General features: G+C 40.1%; 1 protein-coding gene across 2 annotated transcripts in view; it reads right to left on the reverse strand.

The window, feature by feature from the left end:
* Positions 1-4,762: 4,762 nt before the first annotated feature.
* Positions 4,763-12,221, reverse strand: part of IGSF5 (immunoglobulin superfamily member 5) — a 33,522-nt gene continuing 26,063 nt past the window's right edge. For both annotated transcript variants that reach the window (XM_033011308.2, XM_033011307.2), the window contains one exon: positions 4,763-5,717. In XM_033011308.2, coding sequence (XP_032867199.1) covers positions 5,695-5,717 — 23 coding nt within the window. In that variant the 3' untranslated portion in view covers positions 4,763-5,694. The remainder of the gene's footprint in view (positions 5,718-12,221) is intronic.

The raw sequence follows: 12,221 nt of genomic DNA on the forward strand, positions 1-12,221 counted from the left end.
GCAATCACCATGAAGATTACTGGCTTCTGCATAGGTGCTGCAACATGCAAGGGAAGTGCTGAGACAAACCTAAAGGGCACAGTGCTCATTTTAACAAATTATATGGCTTTGTAGTAAAACCAGATAAATGTATTACTTCATCAAGAGAGATTCGTTGCCTGTCCTTTGGAAGAACAGTAGGGTAACAACTAAATGAAACTTGGTGCCTCTGAGGAATGGTATGGAAATCCCAGCATCTTGCACCTCGTAGCACCTTGTGAATCCTTACTCCACTAGGAAAGAGAAATGCAGACTGCCACCATCGCTGAAAGACTTTCAGCCATGGTGCGGGAGGTCTGACCCATGAGCCTCCCTTCATCCTTTCACAGCAGGTCTAAACTGGGTTGTAGCACACTGGTGTTTGGAGCAGAGAGACCCAGGGTGCATGAACACATGGTCCAAGCAAGTGGAACTGAGACCACAGCATCAGTATCTAACAGGAAAGTCACTGAGACTAAGGGGATCAATAGTGCAGATGAGCCAATTCAAGGTCAGAGCAGCCCCTGGGCTTTTGTGATGGGAAGCTAATGAGTTGGAGGCCAGGATGAGATGGATCTGGTTGGCTTCTCTAATGAAAATATTTCAGTATTGTTTTCCCTGGATTTTGGCATTCTTTCCCCAAAACAAACAGAGTGTTTTGCTGGAACATGATTTAAAAAAAAAAAAAAAAAGCACTTAGTGTAAGCCTCATTTGAGGGAGTGATCATACCACAGTAGAAAATAAACAATATAAATAACATCCGTATGACGTGAGTTCTGCTATGAGAACTAACGCCGAGTAACACTGGAAGCTCCCAGACATTAATTCTCTGAGCTGAAAAGGAATAGCTTATTGCAGTATTCCTCTGAGCCAGCAGATAACCATATTCATTTAAATAACTATCTGAGCTAATCTAGCATAAACAATCCAGGATAATGTAAAGGAGTTGTTAACAACCTGCACCTCCCAGAGAACAGAGAGCAGGGTGAGGAACAGGTAAGAGAAAATTGAAGTCCCCAGGGCAGAAGGGCAGGAACCTCATTCAGAGCTAGAGAGAGCAGCAATGCAGAGCACTCCTACTAAATCCCACCTCTGCAAGAGCACAGCTCGCTTCTCCAGTGGCTGAGGAGTTTTGGTGCAGACATGTTAGTGTAGATCCAACTTCTCTTTCTTTCTCCGTTTTTTTTTTTCCGACCAGCAGTTCAGGACAGTCAGTTGAGTTTTGCATAGTGTCCTCCTGAAGCCCCCATGGAAATACACAGCCATCCATGTGTGTGCATAGGCCAGAAAGAGCTTGCAGATAGAAGGAGTATGTTTTATTGGATAAGCTGGTATTGCTGGAAATATAGAAAAACTTTCAGGTATGCAAGCCCTTATTCAGGTCTGAAATAGAAGCAGCAATTTTCAGAGCTAAATACAAGCTGAGAACAAATGCTCAGATGTTAATTAAGTATGTAACAATTAGGCCTTTTTTAAAGAAAATATATTTGGTAGCTGTGGAGAAGAAAGGATGGTAAAGAGGGAGCAAAGTGAGAGACAGAGAAAGTTAAAGTTAAATGAAGCTGCTTGTCACCTAGAGGGAAGAAGAGACAGGTAGTTTATAGCCTGGGGAATGAGAGTAGATTGTGGTGAGTGGGAGGAGAATCTAATCATGAAAGTCACATCTACCAAGAGCGTGCTCCTCCATATCAAGAGGCTTTATGAATTTCAATTCTCAACCTCATCTTTAGAAGAAGTTTTTGGAGGCTGTTCTGAAAAAGAGTATTAACATGCCAAAGGTGTTTTAGAAGAAATGTTCCCCTGTTGGCAGCTGGGGTGGTTTTTTATTATAGCTTGACCATATGAGACCATTTTGGTGCAGACTGATTGCTTCATTTTAATTATGCAGTTACCGTGAGGCCACCGGATTAATTTTATTATATTTCTGGGAATATGGGTGTGGGATTTAGAGAAGGTCAGGGAAGGAGAGTTGGGGGTGGGCCCCATTTTAGACGGGTAAGATCTATTTGAATGAAGAGGAAAGGGTAATAAGTTATCTGTAAGACTTTGAGGGAAACATCCTCCGGTTTTCCAGGAGCTTCTGCTGGGGAAGCTTGTAGGAAACAGTGTCCTCCCTGCCTCATGCAAGATCCTTTCGAGAAAAGAGAAGATGAAGCCAGTAACCAAAGAGCTGTCACCTCTGTCACTGGCAGGCCCAAATGCTTGAGAATGGTGTATTTTAGGTTAGCAGCACCACTTGTTATATATTCTACCAAGTAAATACTGCAAATACAGGTTCTATTCAATCAAATCAGTAAGAAACTAAATGTTTAGCCAATATTGTGAGTATTCTTCAGAAAGAGATCATCTGTTGGTTCTGCTCAGCCCACACAAACCTGAGGTGCTTTTTTTTTTTGCAAAAAGAAACCTTCACATGAAGCCAGTGTTATTTTTAAGTGGCTTCCTAGTAAAAGTGGCTTGAATTTTTGAGAAATATAAAAATGGTGAGACAACTCTAGGAAACCTTACTGTATAATGAAATACTGTTTATCTCTAATGCATTTTTTTCCCACATATACATGTACAGAATTAAAATCAGAACATTTGTAAGGAAACGTGGAAGGGCCTTATGCTATCAAACTGTGCACAATCTGTGAGTAGTAAAAAACTAGATACTTCTAGATTACTAAAATGTCCCTCAAGTCATAATTATAAATCAATATGCATGTGTACAAAAGATTGGTATCTCCACAAAGTGCCTGAAATTCAATATTTTTAGTCTACTCTGTCTTCTGAAAGTGCCTGAATATTTTATATTCCCTGTGTGCTAAAAATTGTCTCTGAATTTTATGTATTGTTGTTTGTGGAGCTCTATTTGCAAACATAAGTAACAGCTAGTACTGGAGGTGATACACAGGCTGTATAACGTGCCTGAACACAACAAATCTGGAAGCATATAAATGCCCCTAACTATAAATTTCAAGGACACCATAAGAATTTTTAACCTCATGCTGATGCTGTTAAGAGTATACCACAGCTAGTGTGGGTTGCATTCTTGTAGCTGGCAGCAAGGAAAATAGCTCCAGACTCTGGCTGGTGTGCATGTTCCCATGGTTGTGGTACTTATTTATGCGGAAACCTTCGTTTCTTCGAGTCGGTGGGATGTGCAGTCAGTGGGGTGTAATGCCTATTGCTGCGCTGTGTTGTCTGCTGGTGAGCGGCCCCCGAGGTGAGCGTGGCACACTGGAGCACTCTCCAGCTCACAGGCAGGATGGGCAGCGGGAGGGCGAGGTGGCTGCACGCCCCTGACGCCTGCCCATCACAGCTTGGAGCCGTCAGCAGGGAACAGGCCTCCCACACAGTTCCTGGGTTAGGGGGTCTCACATCGGCCAGCGCATTCAACAGCAGTGCCAGGAGGTGGTTTTGCCCAGCCACAGCCTGAAAACCAATTTGGGAAGCACTGCTGGTGTCCTCTGAAGAGCCTCAAGCACCAGGCAGCACAGCGTGGAAATCTCAGCGGGGACTCCCCAGCGTAGAAGGCACCGTACTGCTGAACACAAGAGTCTGTCTTTTGGCTCAGAGCGTGTGGCCTCTTGCCCATGGCCTCAACACAACAGCATTTTTGGTTAATGTGGAAGGATATAGATTAATTGGAGAAAAGGCTTTCTTCAGTTCTAGGTTGGTTGCTTTAATATGATACCAAATAATACCGAAGCTAAGTTTGAAATCAAGGGCTTTGAGATAAACAACACAGTATAGTTCGATTCCTTTTCAAAATACATTCTAAGGAATCAACATTTTCTGCAGGGAAACTACTGCCTCCATGGAGTTTTCATTTCTGTATTGCAGGGTTACTTTTCTGGCAACCAGAAGGCTTGCTAACCATGCATGTGCACAGAAAGCCAAAGATTTTTGTCCCCAAGCCACAGGCTGGTGTTACCCTGGGCCTCTCTCTCTCATGCAATGGCCATTCCTCTAATAAAGCAGATTTTTGTTTGTGTTTAGGTTGCATCAAGCTACAGTAGTAACTAAGAGATGTCAGTAATAGCAATACTTGTATCAGAATAAGGCAGATGTTTCTCTCAGTGCATGGTTATTTCAGAGAACAAAAACAGATATTCCACAGTGTAAATTGCCTATATTTTCTCTGTATAAAACTATAGCCATTTACATACCATGTTGTTGGTACAATTGCATTCCATGGGAATGCATTTCAAAGCTCCTCCTTAACCGAACAAAACAGAAATAGTGTAGATGGTCAGAATTTGAGACAGCTTTGTATACAATTCCACATGGCAGACCGTGAATTGGTCTCGGCTCTTCTTCCAACAGATGACTGAAAATGCGACTAGCATAGAAAATCTGTCAAAATTTAATGAGATGCCAAATGCTAAACAGGAAAAATAACTTATTTTTTCCTGAGATCAGGTTTCAGATTTCTTATTTTTGCTGCACAGATTACCAATGAAAGTATTCCTATGCAGTTGCTTCTTTCAGCACTCAAGGAACACCTGCATTAGTTCATACAAAAGATTAACGTGCAAAGCACTGAATAATTCAGAATGCTTTGAGTGGGTAGAAAGACAAGTACACTGAAAATGGCTTGTTTTTCTGGAAGAAGTTTGCCTCTTTGTAAAAAACTAATAAGCTTGAACTTTTTTTATTATGAAATACAAAATTTCAGACAAAACATTTCAGCTAAAAATCACAATTCTTAGATAGGGAAGGCACATACAGGGTCCATATGCCAGATCTGCTCTACTGACAAAGTTGCCTTGCTAAAGTGCATCTCCCGTGGTAATTATCAACTCCATCCCTAATGAAACAACTCGGTTCAGCATGAATACCAGCAACCATCGCTTGCTGTGACCCAAGACATTTGGCTGCCAAACTTGGCCCACAAGTAGAACAGAGACATAAAGCATTCAAGCAACAACTCTTAAAAGTCAGGAGATTCAAATCCACATTTTTCAGTTTAATATTTTTACATTTCAATCAAAACAGGAATTTTTTTTGGCACAGAGGTGATTGGTTTTTATATAAAACTGGAACATTGGCTTTAAGACAAATACCTTTAACAAAGAATGTATTGAAATGAAACAAATTCATTTCTCATCCACAGATAGTTTTGTTAGAAATTTTGAAACTACCCTTGATTTTATTACAGAACAGAAATTGAAAAACGTTGTTGATCTATAAGCTCAAGATGATCAGCTGTACAAAAAGTATATTTAAAAAGCAGTAGATATTGTACTAACTGGCATTATTATTAACCAGTTCTTCTGAACTAATAAATCTCTTGCAAGTCCAGTCCTTGATCTTGTGGATAACCTAACATTTCTGTCTGATAGGAGTTTTGTTGATTTCCTTGGGATTCAAAGCACAGATTCTTGTTCTTGTAGAGTCTCATCGAATTCATTGTCTCTGAAGTTAAGGATGTCATTTATGTCCATTATTTTTCTGAGTTATCATAAGCTACATTATAAAGGTTGCAATTTTATTTCATTACATAAGAAAAAAAAAAAAAAAAAGAAAAATAACTTATGGCTTAAACTGAGAGAACTGGTGTTAATCTTTCTCTGTTGCAGGAAGCCATACAAACGTGTAGAATGCAGCTGATCGATAGAGAAATTTTCTGGAGAAGTACATCCTAAACAAGTGTCACGTTTCTAATTTTCTTTGGGCTGATCAGATAATCAGTACGTCTTTGAGGTTGCACCTACGGGAGAGTAAAAGCCGTAATAGAACTAAAAGAAATCCTAGAAAAGCAGTCCCACAAGGATCCTCAGGAGGTTACCTGCCAAACCCTCACCCCAAAGCATTATGCAAAATGAAATCTATCATCAGCAACCCACTCAAAATCTAAATACAAAGGAAAGGTTGATCAGCAGAACAAAACATGCCACACACTGATAGCAGTTCTGGGAATTCATTAACTGGTCTTAATGCTATCTGAGAATTACTTGTGGACTCTACAGTCTGTACTCTTTTAAGCAAAACGTGATGTTGGGCATTTCTCCTCTGGTTCTCCTAAAGAAACTACCTGTGAAGCTGTAAGAAAATCTTAACATTTGACATTGCTTTCCAAATACATTAGGAATTGCAACAATAAGCATGCAGGTATTTCATGTATCTGAAAGATCGCTCTCAACATCTCAGTGTTTATTCAAGGCAGGTGTTTTTTTTAAAGTTCCCGTGACTGGCATGTTTTCACTTCCACCGACAGCAGCCTCATTTCAAACAGTCGACAGTGAGATCAGTGCAGGGCAAATGCTTAGCAGTTTTGAAATCTCTATCCTCATTTGAAATCAGTGCAGTGGATTTCTAGTTCTAATTAAATATGTGCTTTTTCAAAATATAATTGCAGAGGAAAAGAAAAAGAAAAATGATTTCTAAAATTCATCCAAGAAACATACACTTTGGATATTTATATGTGCGACCTCACACAGATGCTTACTATAGCTCTAAGGAATGAAAATTTCTTCCAAAGTTATAAACATGTATCTTCACATAGCTTCCTAAATGAAACACTACAGTCAAATGGCTTGCTGTGGTCAGGCCCAATGTTGGTTTTATCTACCTCCAAATAGATGCTATCTGCTGGCTACTATTCCTTGCATCTCCCTCACCTTGTCTCAAGCCCCTGGAAATTAATGGAAATTCTACTGTTCTTCCCAGCTGGTTCCTAACTCTTGACCAATCTTCCTGTGGTTTGTTTCTGGAGCATTAATCATGTACAGTCCGTATTGCCTTGGTATTCTTCCAGTATTAAACATCTTAAATGATGCATTTGGTACATATACATTATTGAATAAGCCATAGAAGAAAATGTTAGATAACAAATGTGGACAACATGTCTCTGGTATTTAATGAGTCCCAGCACCTCAAGGAAAACTGTGGGATAAATATAACTATCCTAGAAACATTTCATAAGACAGCTGCCTTCTGTTTTAAACACAACTCTCTCTCTTCCCCTCGCTCCTCCCCATCCCTTTTTGTTGCTAGAACATACTGCTGTTTTCTAAATTTACCCTTCTTTACTGTTTATTTTTGCAGAGAGGAGAGGTGCTCTGGGAAGTAACAGGATTGCCTGTCTCTGCTCAAGAGACCTTTTCCAAGATCTCTCTGCTGCACTTAATTTCTCGCAGTTCAGCCCAAAGACCTTACTGGTACTCAGCAGAGACATCACTCATTCATTTCCAGAGCACATCAAAAGTTTCCTCTGGTCTGTGTTTCTCTGGGGATTAATATATAATGAGATTTGGTCCATTTATGGCAGAACAGTTATTTGGCATTTCCTGATCATTGAATTACAGGTCTGTTATGGCAGGCTTTCTCACTAGGACAGAGGTTTTGAGAAGCTCTCTATTACTGCTCCCCCTGCCCTCCAAAAATAACAAATTTACAAGTAGAATGGAAAAAAAAAAAAATCTGAAAAAAGCTGAAGGCAAGCATGATATTTGTGGAAAGCAAGTATTCCCGGATACTGTGGACTGTCCTTTGAGTATAAAGTAAACTGAACTAGTTGGCATACTGAGTAACCAGAAAGTTGCAGAGGGCATCCAAGAGCATCTCATTGAACACTGTCTCTGAAACTTCCTGAAATAGGTCATTATTTGAATCCCATGTTTAGTAAAATACTGGAGTGGGAATATTTCCCAGAACTTGTTGCACAAAAATAGTGTATTGAACCCAGATTTACTAAAGCCGAAAAGACATTAATCAGAAAGTTCATCAAGTAATGTTGTGGAAAGAAGCAATGTTTATGTCCAGTAGTAGGCAATATTACAGAAGATTTTGGTTTGCATGTGATTTTGAATAGGAGGGAGCCAGAAGACTTGCCCAGCTGGATCTAGACTGCCCCACTCTTCCCTGACAACACTGGGGAAAATGTAGTCCAAGTTACCTCTTCTGCTTTAAAAATCTCATCTGCAAGAATGAGCCACCCAGCCGCTGCCTGGTCATGCCATTTCTCCTCACCACCAAAGGAGAAACCAAGCAGCAAGTTTGATCCTGGTGTGGGGGACTGTGCCCATGATGGCTCACCTCTGCTCTGTTTCATCTGTCATAGTTATTTGCTTTAGAGCAAATGCCCTAGGTTATATATATTTAATTCTCACTGTGCTCTGATATCAATTAATGAATAATTTCATGAATTTCAATCAACTCATGCTGTGTATTGGCCCATTTTCTGTGGAGCTTTCTCTGAAGTAGCATAGCCTCACTGAGGTTGCAGTTCAGTGGATATATCTTCACTGAAATGGAGGCTGCTGGCTGCTGATCAAAGATTTAAAATTCATTTTCTGGTGCTACAGAAAATCTCATACAATGCATTATAATTACAAAATGCAGAGGAGTAGGACCACAACAACCATTTCATATTTAGACCCTGATATGCTACAGCTGCTAGAGCCTCTGTGTGGTTTTGATTTCAGAGGTGTTTCTTCTTCAGATTAATTCAGTGCTCTACTAGTCCTGTCTGTCCTAGTCTAAGAAAAAATGGTTTTGTTATTCATTACATCCTACACATTGAAGGGAAAAAAGACAGCTCTAGTGGTTCACTGCACAGCCCAACATTACAGGAGCGAGTTTCTAAGGTGGTCTGTTCTATCAGTAAGGATAGAATATTGTCAGGATTTCTTTTACTTAGTTTTAAATCTCTTTGTACTGTCAGCTCAACACCTAGTTAACTATGGATATTTGACAGCCAAATGTTTCAGTGCCTGCCTGTTGACTTAGCATCTGCCCTGGATGCCTTTTTATAGGGATATAAAGCAACTATTATACCGGGAAAAGTTTTGCATAGTTTGTTGGTTTGATTGGGGAAAGAGATGCCCAAATCTTTCCAGCTCTTCAGCCAGACAAAAAGAGAGCTAGCAATACATGGATGAATCAAAATGTAAAATTAGTGTGTGTCTCAGCTGATTTCAGGGCTGAATACTTTGGTGATGTTTTGAATACCAATCTTCAGTCAATGAAAGAAGGACTTCTGCTATTACAACCATGGTGTAGTCATATCTGCAACCCATATGACATGAGTGATATGAATGATGAACACACATCTGGCATTATGAAATAGGGCTCAGATCTCTGAATTCATTTGACAGATGGCAGCTCCTCAGACACTGACGCTGTGGGAATGTGTGATAAACTGAAGACTTTGCCTGCTATTAGCCAGACAGAAAAAAACCCAAGTCTAACTGCATTAGAACAAATTGCTGAAATTAATGTGGTAAGAGTACTTCCAAATGTGTCTGCATGCATCATACATTTGGCTGTTAGAACAAAAAATCAGAGAGGCACATCTTTCTGTTTCTGAAGGTTATTTTTCCCCCTGCCCTCAGTTTTTAATTCTCATTCCAAATTCACTTCATTTACAGGAAAACACCCGCCCAAAAGTTCTGGATACCCTCAAATTAATTTGGATACACTTGGACACACTAAAAATACAATATTGCTTCAAATAGCAAACCAGTTCCATGCTGTCAACTTTCCATACACTCAGCACATTCCCCTGTCCATCAACAGACATACAGCCTGGAAATTCCTTCTCATTTCTTCGTTGGTTAATCCCACCCACATAACTTCACTCCTCCCCTTCTTCCGCAGATACCTGGAAAAATTATACTATAAACTACACCTGCCTTTTCTATATCTGTATCATCAATATCTATTACTCTCTTAAGCAAGATATGCTGACCAATGAGTATCATAACATGACATACTCTATAGTGCATTTCATCAGTGGGGTAAAATTATTTGCTGTCATTGGTTTATATTTCTATTTTATTGACCTTTTAATTTGATTTTGATAGCTTAATTTTTCTTTTCAAACAATCCTCAGAGTCAGAGCAGTTATATACAGTGCAATAAATGGACCTACGATTCATCATTCATTTCCTTCCCAGTATAAAACCACAACCTCAACTAAATAATATTTCCAGTTTATAGAGTGTCATTTGGAGTAGTTAAGAAGAAAAATAGATCCTTCCCCATTAACGGAGCCATGACTCACTCTGGATTGGAGGGGAGGAGTGTGCTGTGGTGGTAAGTGCAAACCTCCTGTACCTGTGTTAAAGTCAGCTGAATTACACCAGGGATGAATCTGGCCCACTATAAATGAGCACACACTTCCACTTATGACATCATCTTCTGATTTATCACAGAGACATTTATGGCATATTAAATGGACTAATTATGAAGCTTGTGTAGGAGACTGTCCAGTCCTACAAGATGCTGAGTCCTTAGAGCTCCTTTTTTACCAGTGGGACTTGGAAAAAAAAAATACAGTTCCCTGGAGGTGGCACTCGGGACCTGGAAGAACTGGCCCTATGGCCCTTGTTCCAGTTAAACTGCCTGTGGGACTGCCCCAAAGTCTGCTAGAGCCAAGGTAAGGGATCCCCCTCATTGCACCTGGGTTTGGGAAGGAGCTCTGCGCAATGGGTCAGGGCATGTGAAACAGCACCTCAGATGGGACCTGGGTCCCTAACATTCGTCTGGCCTGTAGCTCAGCCCTGGGACTAGAAGCAAGGATCACTCTCCTCCCACTGCTGACAGTAACAAAATATGCAATTAAACAGAAGCCTGTAACTTTACTGTCCATTTGACCTTTTCTTGGCTAATGTAATCTGAATTAAGACCTTCCAGCACCCCTGACTGATGCTCCTGGCCTCCTCTTCCAGTAGCAAGTAATTTTTTCCTCAGCTCAATAATTTAGTTCGATATTCATCATTTTTTAAATGTCTCACACACCTTTTTATTCCCCCTTCTTCTTCTCTGAGGTATTACTTTTCCCTAAGGTGATTTGCCAAATCTTTTGTTCATGTTGTGAATTGATCAGTGCTATTGCTGGGCAACATTTATCTTCTGTGACATTTTACATTAGTTTCTGATTCAAAGAGTTTGAATGGCCAGTAGCTGACATAAGTGATTTTCTCTTGTCACCTTTTACAATGAGATCCACCACATATTTCAGGCTTTGTACCTGCTTGAGTCCATGTGAAAAAACTTCAGAGGAAAAAAAACATCTGATGCAGTCTCCCTTAATCTCTCAAATAATTTAAAATTGTAACTTTTTACATATGAAACAGAAGGGATCAGATTTGATGTTGACACCCTCAGAGATGCAGGGAGACTGCCTAATGCCTCTGACCTGTGCAGAAACTTTCCATCCATTTTTCTCCTGGGAATGGGAGGAATGGACTGTGCAGCAGCCTCTGTCCACTCAATATTCTAACGAAAGATTTTCCTTCACTGCGGTTGCCCTGCTTTTCATCTTGTTACCACATCCATGAGCTTCTTTTGATTTTAAAACTCTCTGTTCAAACTTTTCTCATATAGACCTATTGTCTGGCCTTGTGGCTGTGGTTAATCCTGATTCCATAAGGTGACAAGGAAACCAACCACAGAAATCTTAACAATGTTCACCTTGCAGAGGTGGAGAGACAAGGCTTTAGGTCTTCAGTCTCTGTGACTCTTTCCATCAGTAGATGGGGTTCTTGTTCCTTCCCCACCCTGCTCCTGAGGGAGGACTTGGGTTCTTCACTCCTTCTTGACCTCCATAGAAGCACTGCAAGGACACTTGCTCATTTTTCTTGATTATCCAGGGACAGAGAAGCAATTTGCTGGAGTCCACCCCTTTATGACCTGCTTCACTGTGGAAAAAATTCTCTGAATAACTTCTCTTCCTCCTGTTTTTTTACTCCCTACTTCTCATTAAAAAGTCAAGAATAATAAAGATGAAAAAGCTTTGGGAATGTTTCCAGTATCCAGGCAGGGAAAGACAACTGAGAAACACAGCTTTCTGTGCTTAGAAAATGCCATGGCAGGAAAGCAGGTGGTTTCTGAAGAAATTGTTTGATTCAGCACTAATCAGCAAACAGTTAAATGGTTTGCCATCTGATTTCTCCTATTTGACAGGAATTATATTATAATGAAAGAGCACCACAGTGTTTGTTATGGAATACATTGGCAACAGTGGTAATTGAACTGTACTAGAATGCATCCAGTAACACTTTTTGTCAGAAAACCTCTATTATGCAGTTAACAGAGGTTATGAATGTAAAAGCAAACCACTTATTTTTTTGTCTGGGAAATGTTTTAGTATGTTTGTATATAATGCCATAAATTTAAATCACGGACTACAAATCCACAATTTAAGGTAAACCTTCATCAACTCCTACATATACGAGATGGGGCCATCACAATATACTGAGACGCTCTC

This window comes from Tyto alba, unplaced genomic scaffold (assembly GCF_018691265.1).
Source record: "Tyto alba isolate M040663 unplaced genomic scaffold, T.alba_DEE_v4.0 Super-Scaffold_14, whole genome shotgun sequence".
Classification (NCBI taxonomy): domain Eukaryota; kingdom Metazoa; phylum Chordata; class Aves; order Strigiformes; family Tytonidae; genus Tyto; species Tyto alba.